Consider the following 20756-nt stretch of genomic DNA (forward strand, 5'->3'; position numbering starts at 1 on the left):
AATTATCAATGTAAACACACTTGTATATTATGTTAATATACTTATTATTACACAATCATTTGTTGGTGCTTACCTAAGTTTGTATATTTTGTCACAATTTTCTTATTTAGTTCAAGATAATTAAGAAACTATGTTGTTAATTATAGTGGATTTTCGTTATAAATCTTAGCAAATATATATTTCAAATTATGATTTCATATGGTGCTTTCTTGTATAGTTAAATATCGCAGAGAGTATGGATCTAGCAATCTAGCAAATAACTCAAAAGATGTTTCTAGGGTATAGGACTATCAAGCTTAGATGGAATTAAAATAGATAATTCTCAATGGTATGTGTCTACTACTCCCACCGTTCCACAATGTAGTGTGTATAGATTTCTTTAAAGTCAAACTTTATAAATTTTAACCAAGTTTATAGAGAAAAACCCTATACATCTAGGAAACCAAAATACATATATTACATACATCATAAGACGTATTTTCCTGTTGTACATATTTGGCTGATTTTTCAAAAAAATCTATATGCACTACATTATGAAACAAATGGAGCAGTAATTTGTCCTTGAATATCGTCTTCTGTTCTCGGTTTGTGGGGCCATCAACGCATCAATCGCTATGGCTTTTATCAACAGTACTTTGATTAATCTGCATAAGTGGAGCAGAGCAAGGAGAGGGGGGATCTCAAAGTCTCGCCATCTACAAGGGGTCGGGGTGCCGTGTAGGTTACCACATGGCACAATCCGGGCACGACCTTATCCCAGTCATTTTCCTGTGAAAATATTTTTATTGCCGATGGAAATAGCTGCAATTTTTATGTAAAACGATAGTACCCATGTTGTTCCTTGGCACGGTGAGATAACCCAGTGAATGATGTAGGTAGCACATCATAGAATGAGTTGAGTTGATGATGATACATAAATAGTGGAGCCGAGTGAATGTGTATGTACGCACACATGCACGTTGCAGCCGTGGACAAGACGAGGATGGGATGATGTGTTTATGGACCATATGTATCAGGGGAGGAGAGGACAGTAGGACATGGGTGGATATATGGACGAGATGCAAGCAAATGGACCTCATCTCATCCGGATGGAGAGGCGGCAGCCAATCAGGCGCCGGCATCCAGATTTGGTTACCGTTCATCCTCACCACCCAATCCTCCGACTCTTGTGGATATAAAAGCAACCAACCAGCACCTTGCCCCGTCTAGCTCTATCTATCTACCTACGTACTCTTTCCCACTTAGCTAGCTAGCAGCCATGGCCGCCCTCTCCTCTGCAGCCGTGTCCGTCCCTTCCTTCGCCGCCGGCGCCAAGGTGGCCGCTCCCCGGAGCAGCAGGATGGTGGTGCGCGCGTCCCTGGGCAAGAAGGCCGCCAGCGCGGCCGTGGCCATGGCCGCGAGCGCGATGCTGCTGGGCGGGTCGGCGATGGCGCAGGACGTGCTCCTGGGCGCCAACGGCGGCGTGCTGGTGTTCGAGCCCAACGACTTCAGCGTCAAGGCCGGCGAGACCATCACCTTCAAGAACAACGCCGGGTACCCGCACAACGTGGTGTTCGACGAGGACGCGGTGCCCTCCGGCGTCGACGTCTCCAAGATCTCCCAGGAGGAGTACCTCAACGCCCCCGGGGAGACCTTCTCCGTCACGCTCACCGTCCCCGGCACCTACGGCTTCTACTGCGAGCCCCACGCCGGAGCCGGCATGGTCGGCAAGGTCACCGTCAACTAAGCTGTCATCTAGCTCTTGCGAATTGTTGCGGGTCGGTTGATCGATCGGGCGTGTCATGCATGCATATTGATTAATTGTACGTACGTACGCTATATGTATATGTTTTCAACTATAAGATGAGATGAGGCTCTTGATGATAAGTACGCACTCCTTCTTAGCTTTGATTTGATTGATGATCTATGCTTAATTATTTTTTTCAATTTGTTATGCTCATCGAAAATTAGTATGCCGGTGTTATGTCAATACTCAAACTTCATGTTCTCTCAGATATACTATATATGTGTCCCGACTTCGTACCTTTAATAGGAGGCAAATATAATTGAGCTACCACCTGTGACTTTGGGTCTATGACATATGGACCAGACACCTAATGGGCCCACATGTCATGCACCCAAAGTCAAGAGTAACTTTAACAATTGTTATAGGAAAACGATTCCCTCAAAAGAAATAAAATCCAGCACACCCAAAGAGAAAGGGATACGTGTATAAGGCCAATGGGTTCAAATGTTGCATGGGAGCAAAACTTGAAAACAAGAAATTTTGGGCTTCACTTGAATGTGTCTATTCCTCTTCTTTTTCTTTAGAAATAGAGTACACACACGGACATGGATCCTCTTATGTTGCTATCATTGCCTTACCCCGCCTTTCTGTTGCTGACAGGTGGGACCGATGCTTGATGAGACCCACATGGCAGTGACTCAATTGTAGGATAGCCCACGTTAGGGGATCCTCATCCCCCCCCCCCTCCCCCTCCCCACCACCACACCGAATGCTAGACCTGCATAATACTTGTTACGTAATTTACGTAAATAGCAACGTTGAGCGTTATTAGCAAATTATTTACTTAATTTACGTAAACAGTTACAAGACAGAATCTGAGCATGGGGCAACATAGCACGTTATTTTGAACTGCTAAAAAAAGGTGCTTAAAAGATTTTTCTTTTTAGTTTTTTTACATCAATACGCATGCTTGTGGTCTAACTACTTGTGAGATTTCATTCAAGAATACAACGTGCTGCACAAAAAAAGGCAAAATTTTGCCCAGAAACAACTAAGAACAAGCCCCTAATTTGCACGTGTTCTGTATTTTTTGTATATTTCACGTGCAAACATGTATAATGTTGAAATGTTGGCGCATTATACTGCATTGCTGTAATGCAGAAATTTGAAAATTTTCAAGCCATGGTTTTTTGAACTTACAAAAAAAATAGGCACTATGTGCCCGTGCTTTTTGTACGTGGGCCGTGTGTGTTTCTGCACTTTTGGCCCGTTTTTTAGTTTTCTTACAGAGGATGGCCGGGTTTTTTTTTCTTCGGGAGGAAAAAAAAATAGAAGGTGCGACTCCGCTGGGGATCGAACCCAGAATCTCTGGTTTCGTAGACCAGCGCCTTATCCATTGGGCCACGGAGTCCTGCGTGTGTTATATTTCTTTTTGTTAGGGTCATATATCAATTATCTTTTCCTTTAAGCACCATGTACAACCGTTGTGTTAGTCAGCCACACATGTATTCTTAGTCCCCCACATAGACCTCTTTTAAATAATATTTAGGTCACTTTCTAATTATTATTTTTGCAGTTTTTTTACCTTTTGCTTTCTTTCTTTTTTTTGAACCTTTTGCTTCCTTTTCCATCACGCGAAAAAAAAGAATTTTAAGTTGTAACTCACGGGATTTTCTTAGTAATAACGTGTGCCTTTTGTTGTCGTGTTGTTCGTTCTATCGGTGTCGATTTGTGGTTTAGTTGCGAGGCACGATAGATTTTCACTTGGGTCGCGTGTGTGTCTTCTGTTGTTTCGGCTTTGCCCCTCGACCATCGTGACTCATACATTGGCATAGGTGTGCAGGAGAGATTCGCTAAAAAAAGGTGTGTAGTAAGAGAGGCTCATATAATTTTTTTTTTCTGTGTTTCAGTTTGGGGCTGGATTTTACCATGGAAGGAGTAATGGATATTGTCTTTTCTTCTTGGAGCAGACGCGCACAAGTGGGCTGAGAGGGTGATAGTAACACCTCATTCACGAGTGCTTTTACCGAGTTTTAATTTAGGTCTGGCCAAAATTTAGTGGAGTAAAAATGTCCCACTGAGGGTTTACTCCGCTAGATCCTCCGTTATGTATAGGGATCGGTTAGAGTTGCCCTTACGTTTGCTTTGGTCCATGGGATTCATCAAAAGGGCTTCAGGGTTAACCCAGCTTTGGCTCCAAGCCTGCAAGCATTCCCAACTGCAGAAGGATTGATTTCCCAAGTCAAAAATAATTTGGAACCAAAAGTGGTGTCCTAGTTGTGCCACCCCAATGCATCATAGTCAGTTATGTATGTTTCATCTCCTGAAAAGGGAATCGTTATTGCCCAAAACAAAGGAAATGTCAGATATGCCTAAAAATGATCTGTGTGCTAAAAATAAAGAATGGCTGAAATGAAAAATAAAAATAAAGGAGTGGAGGTGCGGGGAATCGAACCCCGTGCCTCTCGCATGCGAAGCGAGCGCTCTACCATATGAGCTACACCCCCGTTGCTTGTTACGTTGGTACGCGTGATTAATTGGTCTGTTAATTAATTACTCCCGTCAGTACGTACTACTCCATATGGAGTATTTAACGGCATCTTGTTTCCTATTATATTATATGGACAAAATATAGAGTGCACAACATCCATATGGGTGTCTTACCACAATAGATCAATCACAATACTGTACTAAATTTGAAGCTTCCCGGTACAATCCCTGATGTTGTTTAGAGGACTAATTAACTGACTTGTACACTCTGGCGATGATGCGTCATCGTGGTACTGATGTATGTTAGTATGTACTACTTCAATTTGAAATGAAACCACATCACTTATTTTATATCGAAGGGAGTAGCAAATTTGCTTGTGTGTCGCAACGGGAGAAAAAAAATCACACTTCCCTAGCTCAATGGCTCTAGACCCTTCCCTCTCCCCACACTCACCTATTCCCGTACAATAAAAACAAGATGGTAAGTGGTGTCGCACAAAAACATAAATGTGGAACGATTTTTTTTGACGAGAAGGCCATCATCACTAGCTTTATTAAAACTCAAATGACACTTACATCATCAGCTAAAAATTTAAAGAGGAAATCCGGCGGAACCTCCACCCAAAAGGTAGGAGTATTGGCACCGCCCCACTGAGCTAGGTCATGGGCAACCATATTAGACTCTCTAATACAATGTTCTACCACAGCCTTCCTGAGTTCTCTCAACATCACTCGACAATCTTGCAAAATAGGAGCCGCCACCATCAGAGTGTCCTTCATTATTATGTAGCGCCTGCACCACTATCAGGTTGTCCATACGTACTAAAAGATTGTTGCATCCAGTGCTCTGTGCTAGTTTTAGTCCCTCCAATAGCGCTGCTGCTTCTGCTGAAACCACATCTGGGACATGGTCAAGTCTTGCTGTAGCTGCCCTGATGAAGCCTCCTCTGTTATCGCGAAGCACAGCTCCACAAGCTCCTGTGAAATCGTCTTCTGAGTAGGATGCGTCGACATTCAGTATTTGCTGTCGGTCATGCCAGGAGACCATCTGTTTGCATGTGGAACTTGGGTCAAAATTCCTCTTGCTCTAACAAAATTCAAGGTTAAAGCGTATTTTGCTGGAGCAGTCTGAATTGGACACTGAACTTGTTCACCCCGGACCAATTGCCTGCGTTGCCACCATATGTACCAACATGCTGTTGCAAACAACTCTGGTAGTTTAACTGGGTCCATATACATGTGCTGAGAGGCTTGATCACATAGCATAAATTCAATCAATGTTGAACCAGCATGATCCACTAGCGTTGCATCCGCTACTTCCTTTGCTATTCCAAGGGCTTCCCAAATTTGCATTACTCGGGGGCATTTAAAAAGGGCATGCATTATGTCTTCTGCTCCCGAAGAACATACTGGACGCTGAGAGTTACTGCCAATATGGCGGTTTGCAAGGACACAAAGACATGGGATAGCATTGTGCAAACACCTCCATGGACATTTTTTGATCTTCCCTGGTAGCTTGAGGTTCCATAATCTTTTCCACCCCGGATGTGATGAAGATCCACCTGACTGAAGTGCACCCGGGGTTGTCGCATAACACACTTCCCACTGCTTATAATAAGCTGACCGTACCGTAAAAACGCCACTCTTCGTGAGGTGCCATGTGATGTAGATTTCCATCTCCTGATGATGGATTGGGATTTGAAGAATGCGGTCCACATCAATAGGCCAGAAATTCTCACGAATAAGCAGTTCATCCATTCCCCCGAGACTGGGTCTATTAATTCATGAACTTTAGTAAGCACTTGATTCGCCCGAACTGTCACTATTTTCCTTGAAGAGCTATTCGGTATCCAGCAATCATCCCAAATATTTATTTTTGCTCCATCTCCAACTCTCTATATACTACCCTTCTTGAAAGTTTGAATTCCCACCCATATACTTTGCCATACGAAAGATGAGCCCTTTTTCAACTCGCAATTTAGAATATCACCCGTGGGATAGTACCTTGATCTCAAAACCTTTGCACAGATAGAGTCATAATTTTCAATCAGCCTCCAAACTTTCTTTGCGAGCATAGCCAAGTTGAAATTGTGGATGTCACGGAAGCCCATCCCTCCGTTATCTTTGGGCACACACATTTTCCACCACGCAAACCAGTGCATCCGGCGTTGGTTCTCGTCATCACCCCACCAATACTGCGACATTGCATCAGTGATCCCCTTATAAATGTGGAACGATTTTATAATAAAGGTGTGTGTGCAATTTAGGCCACATATATATCTGATGGAAATATGCCCTAGAGGCAATAATATAGTTGTTATTATTATATTTCCTTGTTCATGATAAAGTTTTATAATTAATGCTAGAATTGTATTGGTCGGAAACATGTGTGGATACATAAACAAATACCGTGTCCAAGTAAACCTTTACTAGACTAGCTCATTGATCAAACATGGTTAATGTTTCCTAACCATGGACATGTGTTGTCACTTGATAACGAGATCACATCATTAGGAGAATGATGTGATGGACGAGACCCATCCGTTAGCTTAGCATATGATCATTCAGTTTATTGCTACTGCTTTCTTAATGTCAAATACATGTTCCTTCGACCATGAGATCATGCAACTCCCGAATACCGGAGGAAAGCCTTGTGTGCTATCAAATGTCACAACGTAACTGGGTGATCATAAAGATACTCTACAGGTATCTCCGAAGGTGTCTGTTGAGTTGGTGTGAATCGAGATTGAGATTTGTCACTCCGTGTATCGGAGAGGTATCTCTTGGCCCTCTCGGTAATACACATCACAAGAAGCTTGCAAGCAAAGTGACTAAGGAGTTAGTTGAAAGATGATGTTTTACGGAACGAGTAAAGAGACTTGTAGGTAACGAGATTGAACTAGGTATAGAGATACCGATGATCGAATCTCGGGCAAGTAACATAGCGACAGACAAAGGGAATTACATATGTTGTCATAAAAATTCAACCGATAAAAGATCTTCGTGGAAAATGTAGGAATCAATATGAGCATCCAGGTCCCCCTATTGGTTATTGACCAGAGAGTTGTCTCGGTCATGACTACATAATTTCCAATCCCGTAGGGTCGCACGCTTAACATTCATTGACGCTCGAGTAGTATTGGGATATTTGATGAGTCGTAACCAAATGTTGTTTGGAGTCCCGGATGAGATCCTGGACGTCACGAGGAGTCTCGGAATGGTCGAGAGCTAAACATTTATATATGGGAAGTCATATTTTGGGTTCCAGAAAAGGTGCAGTTTTTTCAGTATTGTACCGGGAAGCTTTCAGAAGGTTCCAGAGGGGTCGGGAAGTCCACAAGTGGGTTCACCACGACCCAAGGGCTAGCATGGGCTGCGGGGAGGCGCTCTGGCCTTATCGGGCTAGGCGCATGATAACCCACACATATAGGGGATCACTACAGTTTTCGAGGATAGAATATTCAATCCAAATTTATTGATTCGACACAAGGAGAGCCAAAGAATATTCTCAAGTATTAGCAGCTGAGTTGTCAATTCAACCACACCTGAAAGACTTAATATCTACAGCAAAGTATTTAGTAGCAAAGTAGTATGAAAGTAGCGGTAACGGTGGCAAAAGTAATAGTAGCAGTTTTGTAGCAATCGTAACAGTGGCAACGGAAAAGTAACTTAACAAAGATCAATGTGAAACGGGCTCGTAGGCAATGGATCAATGATGAATAATTATGTCGGATGGAATTCATCATGCAACAGTTATAACATAGGGTGGCAAAGAACTAGCTCCAATTCATCAATATAATGTAGGCATGTATTCCGAATATAGTCATGCGTGCTTATGGAAAAGAACTTGCATAACATCTTTTGTCCTACCCTCCCGTGGAAGCAGGATCCTATTGAAAACTAAGGGATATTAAGGCCTTCTTTTAATAGAGAACCGGACCAAAGCATTAGCACCTAATGAATACATGAACTCCTCAAACTACGGTCATCACCGGAAAGTGTCCCGACTATTGTCACTCCGGGGTTGCCGGATCATAACACGTAGTAGGTGACTATAACTTGCAAGATTGAATCAATAACACAAATATATTCATGAAAATATAATAGGTTTAGATCTGAAATCATGGCCTTCGGGCCCTAGTGATAAGCATTAAGCATAGCAAAGTCATAGCAACATCAATCTTAGAACATAGTGGATACTAGTGATCAAACCCTAACAAAACTGACTCGATTATATGGTAAATCTCATCCAACCCATCACCGTCCAGCAAGCCTACGATGTGATTACTCATGCACGGCGGTGATCATAATGAAATTGGTGATGGAAGCTGGTTGATGATGACGATGGCGACGATTTCCCCTCCCCGGAGCCCAAAATGGACTCCAGATCTGCCCTCCCGAGGAAGAACAGGAGGTGGCGGCAGCTCCGTATCGTAAAATGTGATGAATCGTTCCTCTGATTTTTTTCTCCCCGAACGTGAATATATGGAGTTCGAGTTGAGGTCGGTGGAAGTCTGTGGGTCCCACAAGACAGGGGCGCGCCCTAGGGGGTGTGCGCCCTCCACCCTTGTGGACAGGTGGTGGGTCCCCTCTAGTTGATTCTTTCACCAATATTTTTTATTTATTTCAAAAATAATCTCCGTGAAGTTTCAGGTCATTCCGAGAACTTTTATTTCTGCACAAAAATAACAACATGGCAATTCTCCTGAAAACATTGTCAGTCCGGGTTAGTTCCATTCAGATCATGCAAATTAGAGTCCAAAATAAGGGCAAAAGAGTTTGGAAAAGTAGATACAACGGAGACATATCAGTGCACCAAGTTCTCAAAAGCCCATGTGGGTAGGGAATGCAAAAAAGGAAGGAGTCCTAGTAGGAATAGGATTGTACTTGGAGTCAAAGTCCTCTCCCCCTTAGCTGCGCCCTAGGGCTTGGAGGGGCTGTTTTCCACACCCCTCCACTATATATAGAGGGGATGGGGGTGCCCCAAGAGGAAAAATCAAGCCCTTCCGTAGTTCCACTGCCTTGTTCCAGAGACGCTTAGCGAAGTGCTGTCGATGCTCCACCATCACCATTACCACCACGCCGTCGTGTTGGTTGTAATCCCATCTACTTCTCCTCTCCCGCTTGCTGGATCAAGAAGGAGGAGACGTCATCGAGCCGCACGTGTGCTAAACTCGAAGGTGTCGTCCGTTCGACACTAGATCGGTTGGATCGTGATCAGATCGCGAAGAGTATGACTACATCAACCGCGTGATAAACGCTTCCGCTTAGCGATCTACAAGGGTACGTAGATGCTCTCCCCCTCTCGTAGCTATGCATCTCCATGGATAGAGTGCGTAGAATTTTTTATTTTTCATGCAACGTTCCCCAACAATATCTACCATGTTGTGATCATCAAATCTGCACACCTTACTGGCATTCCTCAGTGATGCCCATTCTCACCGGGTGGCTAGCGTGGATGACACGGTGGCCTGGTTCTTGGCCGCTGGCCCCGAGCCAAAACTCATCGACAATTTCACTTACCCCCCCCCCCCCCCCCGCCCCCCCCCCCCCCCCCCCCCCGCCGTACCAAACCAGGCAAGAATGGCCTTGGAGGCGTCGTCTACGGTGATGGCACCATTTTTCTCTTACAGTTTTCGCTCGCGCAGCAACAAGAAGCAAGCCATTATGGAAACAGAGTTCACGGCAGCTATCATGCGCTCCGGCGACAAGTCATGGACGGTCATGGAAAAGAGACTGGATATAGTGGCACGAGGAGGCGATGCCATGTGTCATGACAACATGGTCTTGGTGTGGGCTGCCGACTATCTCTGGTGCTTCCTCCACCAAACTAATGGCGGTGGCATCGGGGGAAGCAACCTTGCATCATGGAGGTGGAATACAGACCACGGTCACAATTATGATCACGAATGCAACTACATGTTGGAGTCACAAGGTGAGATACTATGGGCATCCATCCTGATGAAAGAGAACAACAGTCATTACAGCTACGACGGCCCGCCGTGGACATTTCGGATGACGCTATGCGCACTGTAGAAAGAGGCGAGATGCGACGGGTCATCAAGGATGGCCAGAGCCTTGGCAACCACATATTGTTCCTCGGGTCTCCGGCTAGTTTCTTCGCTCATCAGCTCGATAATTCAGGCAACATTAGCAATGCCTACTTTGCCTTTGGGGGCGGCATGTTTAGATACGATTTTGTGGACGACGAGAGTGAGCTTGTCAAGTGGGTGCCTATTAGATTGAGCTACAACGATGCATGCGCGGTGTGGCTCCGCCCCAAGCTTACGTTTGCTCCGTCCATGAGGTTCAAGAAGGGTCGAGGCTCAAAAGAAGGCGCCGTCAATTTCTAAACTCAAACCACTACTTTGGCAACTCCATTGTAGTCTTGTCTTGAAATATTCAGGGACCAAAATAAGAAGGCGTTCTAGTTGGCGACCATCTATATATTTGGACACAAGGATCCGGGTTTCCTTTTTTTGTTTTTTGAGAATGGAAATAAGAATTGTTATGATTGTATTTTGCAATTTGCGGGATTACAATGCATCTTATCCGGCTTAGCTATTGGTCAGGCAACAAAAAAAAACTTATAAGAGGAAGACATAAGCCGGATGAAGAAATAGAAAAGAGTGGAATTGTCACATACTAGTAGTTTTGTTTCCTCAAAACAAGAAACAAAAAAGGAAAGGACGAATGAAGTAAAAAGAGAAATGAATGGAATGCAAAAATAAAGGATTGGAGGTGCGGGGAATCGAACCCCGTGCCTCTCGCATGCGAAGCGAGCGCTCTACCATATGAGCTACACCCCCGTTTCTTGCTACCTCGGGACGCGTGATCAATTACTAATTGGGTTTGTTCAATTGCTAATTACATGTTGTAATCAGTGGGAGCAGCAGGTCCTAATTCCACTCTTTTCTATTTCTTCATCCGGCTTATGTTTTCCTCCAAACTAGCCGGATAAGATGCATTGAGATCCCGCAAATTGCAAAATACAATCATAACAATTCTTATTTCCATTCTCAAAAAACAAAGAAAACCCCAAATCCTTGTGTCCAAATATATAGATCCAGGTCGCCAACTAGAACGCCTTCTTATTTTGGTAGCCGAATATTTCGAGACAAAACTACAATAATGGAGTTGCTAAAATAGTGATTCACCCTTGTGAGTTTAGAAACTGAGCGCGCCTTCTTTTGAGCCTCAAGCCTTTCTTGAATCTCATGGACCTGAGCAAACGTAAGCTTGGATAGGAGCCACACCGCGCACGCATCGCTGTAGCTCAATCTAATAGGCAGCCACTTGACAAGCTCGCTCTCGTCGTCCACAAAATTGTATCTAAACACGCCGCCCTCAAAGGCAAAGTAGGCACTGCTGCTGCTGTTGCCTGCATTATCCAGCAACTGAGCGGAGAAACTAGCCGGAGAGCCGAGGAACAAGATGCGGTTGCCAAGGTTCTGTCCATCCTTGGCGACCCACCGCATCTCGCCGCTGCCTGCCTTGTTAGAGTTGTGTCGCATATTGTGTACAAGGTAGGTTACAGTTGGACTATGAGTTGTATTGTGTTTACATAGGATGTGGAATCGTGTCCTAGTAGGACACTTGTATCCTAGGCCTCTCATATATAGCGGAGGTAGACACACGATGTAACCTATGCCAACATAATAGTACAGGCGCGCAAGGGGGAGCTGGCGGGTGTGCCGGCGCCCGGGTGGCCGGTGTGCGGTATTGTGATGGTGTCATGGGGAGGAGCGTCCATAGTCAGGCCCCGAGGATGTAGCCATATCGATGAACCTCGTTAACAAATCTCGGTGTCGTGCTTGTGTGATTGCTTGGTCCTCGAATGATCGACAGGTGTGCCTCAGATTTATTCTAACAAGTGGTATCATGAGCAAGATTTTGAAAAGGTTGTGGAAGTTGGTCTAGAGGAAGTATCGAATTCGAGATGCAGCCGGTTGCGGTGTGGTTCTCGGCAAGATTGAGGAAGCGATCAGCGGAAATTGGATGGCCATGCAAGCAGTCGAGACGTGCGGCGGTGGATGAGGTGGATCGATCGGGCGAGCGTCAGGCGTCGTACGCGAGTTGCGACGCAACCCAGGTGCACGGTGTCAGTGGTGGCCCAAGGCCCTGGATTGCTGAGGAGCCGTGCAAGTTGGATGCATACGGTGCGAGCTAGGAGTACATACGAGATTTGTTTGGAAAACAAAACCGGACCGAGTCCAGGGAGACTCGAACACGTGTCTCTGCGATGGGTGTACCTGCGGTGGAGTATAAAAACAGCAGCAGGCAGCCTCGTGACGAGACAAGGAGGCAGGCCAAATCTAGCGGAAAATTCCATATAGTGATACACGTACATCAGGAAAGTTGAGAATTTGACAAAGCAAATAGTTAGCATCAGGAGTTAAAGCCAAGATAGTTTTTTCACAGGGTCAGCCGTCCGAAGAACCAGGACGTCAACTAGTTCCAGGTTTGAGGTGAAGAAGTTCGTGGAACTGAAAACCTTGGGTTATGGCAGACAAAAGTGAAAAATTTGTTGGCGCAATAGAGATGCTTGAAGGCGTTGCAGGAAGTCACGTCAGCTAAGATGGAATTTCATCACCAACCCAGATTCGCTTTGTGCACGAGTTCTCAAGGGCCGTTACTTCCCAGACACCAATTTCATGCATGCTCCAATTCCCAAGTCAGCTTCGGCCACTTGGAAGGCAACTGTGGCGGGAAGGAATGCCCTGAGGACAGATTTAATCTCCAGAGTGGGAGATGGCTCTACCATCTCAATTTGGGAGGACAAGTGGATCCCAGGCACGGTCTCTATGGCACCAACTTAGAGGCCTACAAATACAAACATCGGTCGGGTGTCGGATCTCATCGATACAGGGAGTTGGTCTTGGAAGCATGACGTGATCAGGGACAATTTCACCGCCCAGGGTGTCGCGGCCATTCTGAATATTCCTATCAGGCAAGGCGGGGGTGATGATTTTCTCGCATGGGCATTTGATAAATCATGTAACTACACTGTGAAGACGACTTACCGTGCTCTCGTGACTCAGAACGAGCGTTTGGCTCTAGAGGAAGGGACGGCTACCGAAACCTCATCGGACGATCAACAGTTGTGGAAATCCTTGTGGAAGTTGAATGTTATCCCAAAAGTGCGAGTCTTCTGGTGGAGGGTGTTACGTGGCATTCTTCCAGATGAAGCTACTCTCAATCATCGACACATTCCAGATTTTCGTCAATGCAATGTCTGCCGCTCTATGGAGGAGGATTTGAAGCATGCGCTGATTCATTGTACACATGCACAGTGCTTCTGGGAAGAGGCGTGGACATGGCTTGGTCTTCGCCTTCCCCCTCTCCACTCGGATACTTGGGCACGAGACATCACATGTGATCCTCAGTTCACATCCGATGAACGTGCCAAGATCACTACTACCATGTGGTCAATGGCATTACAGGAACCGAATCAAACATGGAGACGAGGGGAGAGACCCTATAGCAACTATCGGAAATATCAAGGATTCTATCTCCCTCCTTCAGCTACCTCGTAAGGAAACCCTGGTTCTACCGGTTATGGTGGGCGGCCCCCGGAAGTGGGTTCGGTCAACATCACAACCGACGGTGCTCTGAATTTTGATGAAGGCCGGGGCGGTGCAGGAGGAGTGGCCCGATCGTCCTCTGCTCCTAGGTTCTTGGTGCAAACCATACATGGGAGTTTCAGATCCCTTGATGATGGAGTGTTTGTCGCTGCGAGATGGAGTATGCTTTGCTTGTCTGAGGATTTCCGCATGTGATTATGGAAGTCGACTGTTTAGAACTAGTGAAGTTCTGGTAATCTCGCCACAATTCTCGTTCAATTGTGGCTCCTTTACTTTTGGAAATAGGAGAGCTCTGTACTACTTTTTCTTCATTTGGTATTCAGCATGTAAATCGGGTGGCGATCGTTCCGGTGCATTTGTGTGCGAAGCGTGCTTGCACACTGAATGTGACAGAAAGCTGGCTCGATGAAACCCCTAGCTTCTTGGTCACCATCCTTTTGGCTGACTGCACCGAGTGTGCTTTCAATGAATAAATCTCTCTAATTTTCCCGCAAAAAAGACCGGCCAAGCGCTCGGCCGATCTCCTCCCTCACGCGTGTCCAATGCCGGGGCCAGGAGCCTTATCTCCTCCACTGCTTCTCTTTTCTTAGCCACAAACGCAGTGCGTCTTCATCCTCTATCCAATCCCCTCCCTTTCCCTTTCCTTCCTCATTTCATCTCCAGTGAGAGCTCTCCACCACACCATCTCCTCTAGCCATGCCGGCACGCGAGGTCGCCGGCGTCGAAGGCGGCTGGGCTTGTTGATACGTCTCCAACGTATCTATAATTTTTGATTGTTCCATGCTATTATATTACCCCTTTTGGATGTTTATGGGCTTTATTTTATACATTTATATCATTTTGGGACTAACCTACTAACCGGAGGCCCAACCCGTATTGCTGTTTTTTTGCCTATTTCAGTATTTCGAAGAAAAGGAATATCAAACGGAGTCCAAACGGAATGAAACCTTCGGGAGCAATCTTTTTGGAACAAACGTGATCTAGAGGACTTGAAGTGCAAGTCAAGAAGCAGCCGAGGCGGCCACGAGAGGGTAGGGCGCCCCCCCTACAGGGCGCGCCCCCTGTCTCGTGGGCCCCTCGGGCGGCCACCGACCTACTTCTTCCTCCTATATATACCTACGTACCCTGAAAACATCCAGGGAGCAACCAAAACACAATTTCCACCGCCGTAACCTTCTGTATCCGCGAGATCCCATCTTGGAGCCTTCGCCGGTGCTCCGCCGGAGGGGGAATCGATCACGGAGGGCTTCTACATCAACACCATAGCCCCTCCGATGAGTTGTGAGTAGCTTACCACAGATCTTCGGGTCCATAGTTATTAGCTAGATGGCTTCTTCTCTCTTTTTGGATCTCAATACAATGTTCTCCCCCTCTCTTGTGGAGATCTATTCGATGTAAACTCTTTTTGCGGTGTGTTTGTCGAGATCCGATGAATTGTGGGTCTATGATCAAGTTTATCTATGAGAAATATTTGAATCTCTTCTGAATTCTTTTATGTATGATTGGTTATCTTTGCAAATCTCTTCGAATTATCAGTTTGGTTTGGCCTACTAGATTGATCTTTCTTGCCATGGGAGAAGTGCTTAGTTTTGGGTTCAATCTTGCGGTGTCCTTACCCAGTGACAGAAAGGGTTGCAAGGCACGTATTGTATTGTTGCCATCGAGGATAAAAAGATGGGGTTTATATCATATTGCATGAGTTTATCCCTCTACATCATGCCATCTTGCTTAATGCGTTACTCTGTTCTTTATGAACTTAATACTCTAGATGCAGGCAGGAGTCGGTCGACGTGTGAAGTAATAGTAGTAGATGCAGGCAGGAGTCGGTCTACTTGTCACGGACGTGATGCCTATATACATGATCATGCCTAGATAATCTCATAATTATTCGCTTTTCTATCAATTGCTCGACAATAATTTGTTCACCCACCGTAATACTTATGCTATCTTGAGAGAAGCCTCTAGTGAAATCTATGGCCTCTGGGTCTATCTTTTATCATATTTGCTTTCAATCTACTTTTATTTGCATCTTTACTTTTTGCATCTATATTATAAAATATCAAAAATATATTTATCTTATCATATTATCTCTATCAGATCTCACTTTCGCAAGTGGCCGTGAAGGGATTGACAACCCCTTTATTGCGTTGGTTGCGAGTTTTTTGTTTGTTTGTGTAGGTGCGTGGGACTTTCTTGGAGCTTCCTACTGGATTGATACCTTGGTTCTCAAAAACTGAGGGAAATACTTACGCTACTGTGCTGCATCACCCCTTCCTACATGGGAGTTTCAGATCCCTTGGTGATGGAGTGTTTGTCGCTGCGAGATGGAGTACGCTTTGCTTGTCTTCGAGGATTTCCGCATGTGATTATGGAAGTCGACGTTTAGAACTAGTGAAGTTCTGGTAATCTCGCCACAATTCTCGTTCAATTGTGGCTCCTTTACTTTTGGAAATAGGAGAGCTCTGTACTACTTTTTCTTCATTTGGTATTCAGCATGTAAATCGGGCGGCGATCATTCCGGCGCATTTGTGTGCGAAGCGTGCTTGCACACTGAATGTGACGGAAAGCTGGCTCGATGAAACCCCTAGCTTCTTGGTCACCAGCCTTTTGGCTGACTGCACCGAGTGTGCTTTCAATGAATAAAGCTCTCCAATTTTCCCGCAAAAAAAGACCGGCCGAGCGCTCGGCCGGTCTCCTCCCTCACGCGTGTCCAGTGCCGGGGCCAGGAGCCTTATCTCCTCCACTGCTTCTCTTTTCTTAGCCACAAACACAGTGCGTCTTCATCCTCTATCCAATCCCCTCCCTTTCCCTTTCCTTCCTCATTTCATCTCTAGCGAGAGCTCTCCACCACACCATCTCCTCTAGCCATGTCGGCACGCGAGGTCGCCGGTGTCGAAGGCGGCTGGGCTTGTGTGCTGCAACCGGCCATGACGGGCAGCCGCGCGGCCGAGGCAATGGCCTGGCCATGCACCGCTCACGCATCCGTTGTCCTTCGGTGTCGTGCCGCACGCTTCGACGAGCCTAAGCTACGAGCGGCGCCGGCCAGCGGAGAAGATGTGAACTGCAGCGAGCGTGCTACAACCCGCCTTACCAGAAGCTGGGACCGCGTCATGGGGTGCTGCAACCGGGAAGGCGTGAAAGAGTTGCGACAGGTTGGGCGGCATGCGGCAACGATGTCGACGATGCTGGAACCAGCCAGCCTTTTTGCTAGAATTGGCGACACGAGGTGCTACAACCATCCCAGCAAAATGTTGGAACCAACAGCCGCAGCCTCCAGCAGGTTTTTTTTGCTTCAACCATCCATTGTTTTTGCTGGAAGCATCAAGCATTTTTGCTGGAACCAGCTATTTTCCATGGATGCGAGTACAAAAGCTTTTTGCGTGTTTTTGCTGGGATCGCCATTTTTGGGCGGCCGGTGAGAAATTTTGCTTCAACCAGCCATCTGTTTTGTTGGAAGCATCAAGATTTTTTGCTACCACCTTGTTTTGATTTCTTTTTGCTGGAACTAGCCTAAAAATTGCTATCACCTTCTTTCTATTTTGTTGGAACCAACATTTTTTTTGCTTCAATCGAGTAACTCGAGATTTTTAGTTTTGCTTAAATTTTCTTGCTGGATGCGGCCAATTCATTTGCTACAAACAACTTTTTGAAAGCTACAACCAAAGAAAGGCGACGAGGATGAAGGCTAGGGACTGCGACCAGTGAGGAGTTGCCGTGAATCCCGGCAACGAGATCTAGCATGGAGCGATAGGGAGGCAGCTTGGTGCTGCGACCGAGGGGCAGCGGGAGAGCGCGGCGTGCGGAACTGGCGAGCTGCACGAGATGCGGTTTCGCGGGAGATGCGGAAGGCGACGGGTGTTGCGTGAGGAAGAAAAAGCTTTTGGGGACAAAGCATTTTTTTAATCCAATAGACGAGATGGCTGACATGTGACGACGTGGGCGTGACCGGCCAAAACATTGGGCCGGCGCGCCGGCGCCAATCAGTCACCAAAAAAAAGATGAAGACACATATCTTGTATTCAAAAGGCCAAAAACCAAACATAAAATAAGCAGTTAGCAAAAGGAAGCAGTTAGCAATAGGAGAGGCGAAAAGGAGGTTCCCCTCGATCCCTCGTTCCGCGAACGGCCGGATTGACGGTCCCCTCCCTCTCCGGCTGCTGCTTTGGCAGCGGGAGATTGGGGGGGGGGCACAGATCCGTCCTTGAAGCGTGTAGATAGTAGGGTAGTTGTCTCCAGCGACGCTGGCAAGGTGGTGGTGGTGACGTTGCTTTGGAATAAAAGTGTTGGAGGTCGATTCCCATCTCGGCGAGGCCATTTGTGGCGGAGCCGATGATCTTCCGGCATTGGTGGCTCGAGGATCCATTGATCTATGGAGTATGCGTGGACTTCAGATCAAAGCTCTCACTGGTTTTCGGTCGACTTCAATGGTGGAGCACTACTAGGGAAAAGTCTGTACACAGAACTTTAGCAGTAGCGCGTGTTAAAAAAGGGCGCTACTGCTAGGAAGCAGTAGCGCGCGCGAAAAAACCACGCTGCAGATACAAGTATAGCAGTAGCGCGTCTGTCTGTAAAAGCGCTACTACAAAAATTCCCACAACTAAGCCGATCGGCTACACATAGTAGTAGCGCTCTTTTAGAAACAACGCTACCACTAACTTTGTTGTAGCAGCGCGTTTATGTGTAAGGCACTACTGCTAACAAAAATAAAATAAAATGAAAAACAAGTAGAAAAGTAAATGAAAATGAAAGAAATAGAAAAAAAGAGAAAGGAAAAAAAATAAAATGTAAAGAAAATTAAATGAAAAAAAGGGAAAAAGGAGAAAGGAATAGCAGTAGCGCGTTTCAGGAAACGCGCTGTGGCTAACTTAGCTATAGCGCGTTTTCAGGAACGCGCTACCGTTATGTTTCACTTAAACAACGGTTTCCCCCCCGGCCACCACTTCTTCCCCAAATCCCTCGCCCTCGCCGCCATCTTCCCAATTCACCGTCGCCCCACTTCGCCGCCGTCTCCTACCGGCGTGGACGCCCGCAACCTCACTGTCTTCCCCCGAGGCCGCCCTCAGCCTCACCGCTGCCGCCCGAGGCCACCCTCGACCTCACCGTCGCCGCCCTCCACCTCACCGCCGCCCGAGCCCGCCCAGGACCGCCGTTGCCCGTGCCCGAGCCCGCCCTCTCCGCCCCTGCCTCCGTCGCCGAGCACCTCCCCACCACCGTCTCTCCCCTCTCTGTAAGTCCCCCACCCCTCCCACCCACTCCTCTCTCTCTCTGCATTTTAGAGCAAAAATTATTAGAGCAAAAGTTAGTCTATAGCAAAAAATTTAGTTAAGAGCAAAGGATGTTAAGTAGTAGATGTTAGAGCAAAAATTAGTTTAGAGCAAAAAATTTGGTTTACAGCAAAAGTTAGTTAGGGCAGTAGGGTTTAATTAGGGTAGATGCTGCTTGTATAGTATATAGTGATACTAGTAGATGTTAATTAGGTTAGGGCAGTAGTGGTACTAGTACATGTTAATTAGATGTTTTTCAGTTAGGGCAGTAGAGTTTTGCTAGGTTAATTAGGTTAGTAGTGCTGCTAGTAGTAGTGGTACAGTAGGTTAATTAGGTGAAGTTAAATGAATAACCTAAATGAATGAAATTAGTAGTTAACTGAATTTTTTTCCTTTCATCATTATAGAGCACTAAAGTTAACTGAATTTTGTTCTATTAGCAGTTAATTGAATTTTCTTCTACACTTTGTTTTTGAATTAGCTTGTGAAATTTGGACATGTGGTTGCTCGTGTATATTTGGACATGTGTTGCGGTGTCGAAGAGGGATATTTGAACACCGTTTCCAGGAATGATGCTGAGTGGCCTATGTTTTGCCGGAATGTTGATTCATTTCTGTTCCGGCAAATTTCAGGTTCTCGATTTGTCCACTTTTTAGCAATGGTCATGCCGAAATTTTCCGTGAATTTCGGTATGACTTGTGCTACAAACTAGGACATATCGAGTGTCCAGGATTTGCCGCACCAGAAAGGAGTCAACATTCCTGCAAAACAATAGGCCTTTTTTATGTCATTATTCATTTTATTAGGTCTAGAATTAATTGACTAGATTTAATCATAGGAAACATGGCTAGCAACGATGAAGGACAGGGTTCTGGTGATTGCGACGATGTCTACCGGGTGGCAGACGAATTTTTTAGCCTTGCCGACGATCAACCAATGTTGTTGCTGGGCCCACCGGTGGCATCGAGGACTGAGACCGACACACAGACCGGTGCTGAGACTGAGACCGGTGCTGAGACTCAGACCGGCATCGAGACCGGCGCTGAGACTGAGACCGGCGCTGCCTCGGGGAGCGGAGCCGGTGTAGAACCGAAAGCAAAGAGGCAACGGCTTCCTAACAAACTCAGGACTACTAGACTGGTGGTCACGGAGGTGGACGACGGCAATTTTGAGCCAAAGGCGCCCGAGGAAGCGCGTCGATGCTACGACAATCAAATAGGCTGCATCGTACGGACAACCGCCACCATCAACGACGAGAAACTACAGAAGATAGAAAATATGAGGAGCTCCCTCCTAAAGAAGTTTCACCAGATATTCTTGTTCCCGGGCCGGAATGAGAAGGATTATGAAGATCCAGATGAGGACCCGGCAATGAAGAAGATAAACAAACACGCCATGACCAAGTTTAGCGACGCGTTGGCCGTCTGGAAAAATCAAGTGAAAGCAAAGATCATCGACAAGAAGGAACCCTACTCTGAGATTGTAAAGGATAATCCGACAATCACGGAAGAGCAGTTTCAAATATTTAAGGAGGCTTGCGAGGCCGAAGCTGCCAGAAAAAAGTCTAAGTACATGAAGGGGCTTCAAGAGAGGAACATTGGGAGCCACCACCTCGGAAGCCGTGGTTACGGCGGAAAAAGGTCCAAATGAGCCAAGGAGGACGCGGAAGCCGCGAGTCTGGGCATCCCAGAC

General features: G+C 46.2%; 1 protein-coding gene and 3 non-coding genes across 4 annotated transcripts; 1 reads left to right on the top strand and 3 right to left on the bottom strand.

Moving 5' to 3' along the window:
- Window positions 1-1189: 1189 nt before the first annotated feature.
- LOC123150017 (plastocyanin, chloroplastic) lies at window positions 1190-1866 on the top strand. The gene has a single exon (XM_044569817.1). The coding sequence runs from the start codon at window positions 1259-1261 to the stop codon at window positions 1724-1726; it is 468 nt and encodes a 155-aa protein (XP_044425752.1). The 5' UTR covers window positions 1190-1258; the 3' UTR covers window positions 1727-1866.
- A 1198-nt stretch (window positions 1867-3064) lies between these two features.
- TRNAR-ACG (transfer RNA arginine (anticodon ACG)) lies at window positions 3065-3137 on the bottom strand. The gene has a single exon. It is a non-coding gene; the product is annotated as a tRNA-Arg (tRNA).
- A 1023-nt stretch (window positions 3138-4160) lies between these two features.
- Window positions 4161-4233, bottom strand: TRNAA-CGC (transfer RNA alanine (anticodon CGC)). The gene has a single exon. It is a non-coding gene; the product is annotated as a tRNA-Ala (tRNA).
- A 6719-nt stretch (window positions 4234-10952) lies between these two features.
- TRNAA-CGC (transfer RNA alanine (anticodon CGC)) lies at window positions 10953-11025 on the bottom strand. The gene has a single exon. It is a non-coding gene; the product is annotated as a tRNA-Ala (tRNA).
- Between the last annotated feature and the right edge of the window lie 9731 nt (window positions 11026-20756).

Source organism: Triticum aestivum, chromosome 7A, assembly GCF_018294505.1.
Source record: "Triticum aestivum cultivar Chinese Spring chromosome 7A, IWGSC CS RefSeq v2.1, whole genome shotgun sequence".
NCBI lineage: Eukaryota > Viridiplantae > Streptophyta > Magnoliopsida > Poales > Poaceae > Triticum > Triticum aestivum.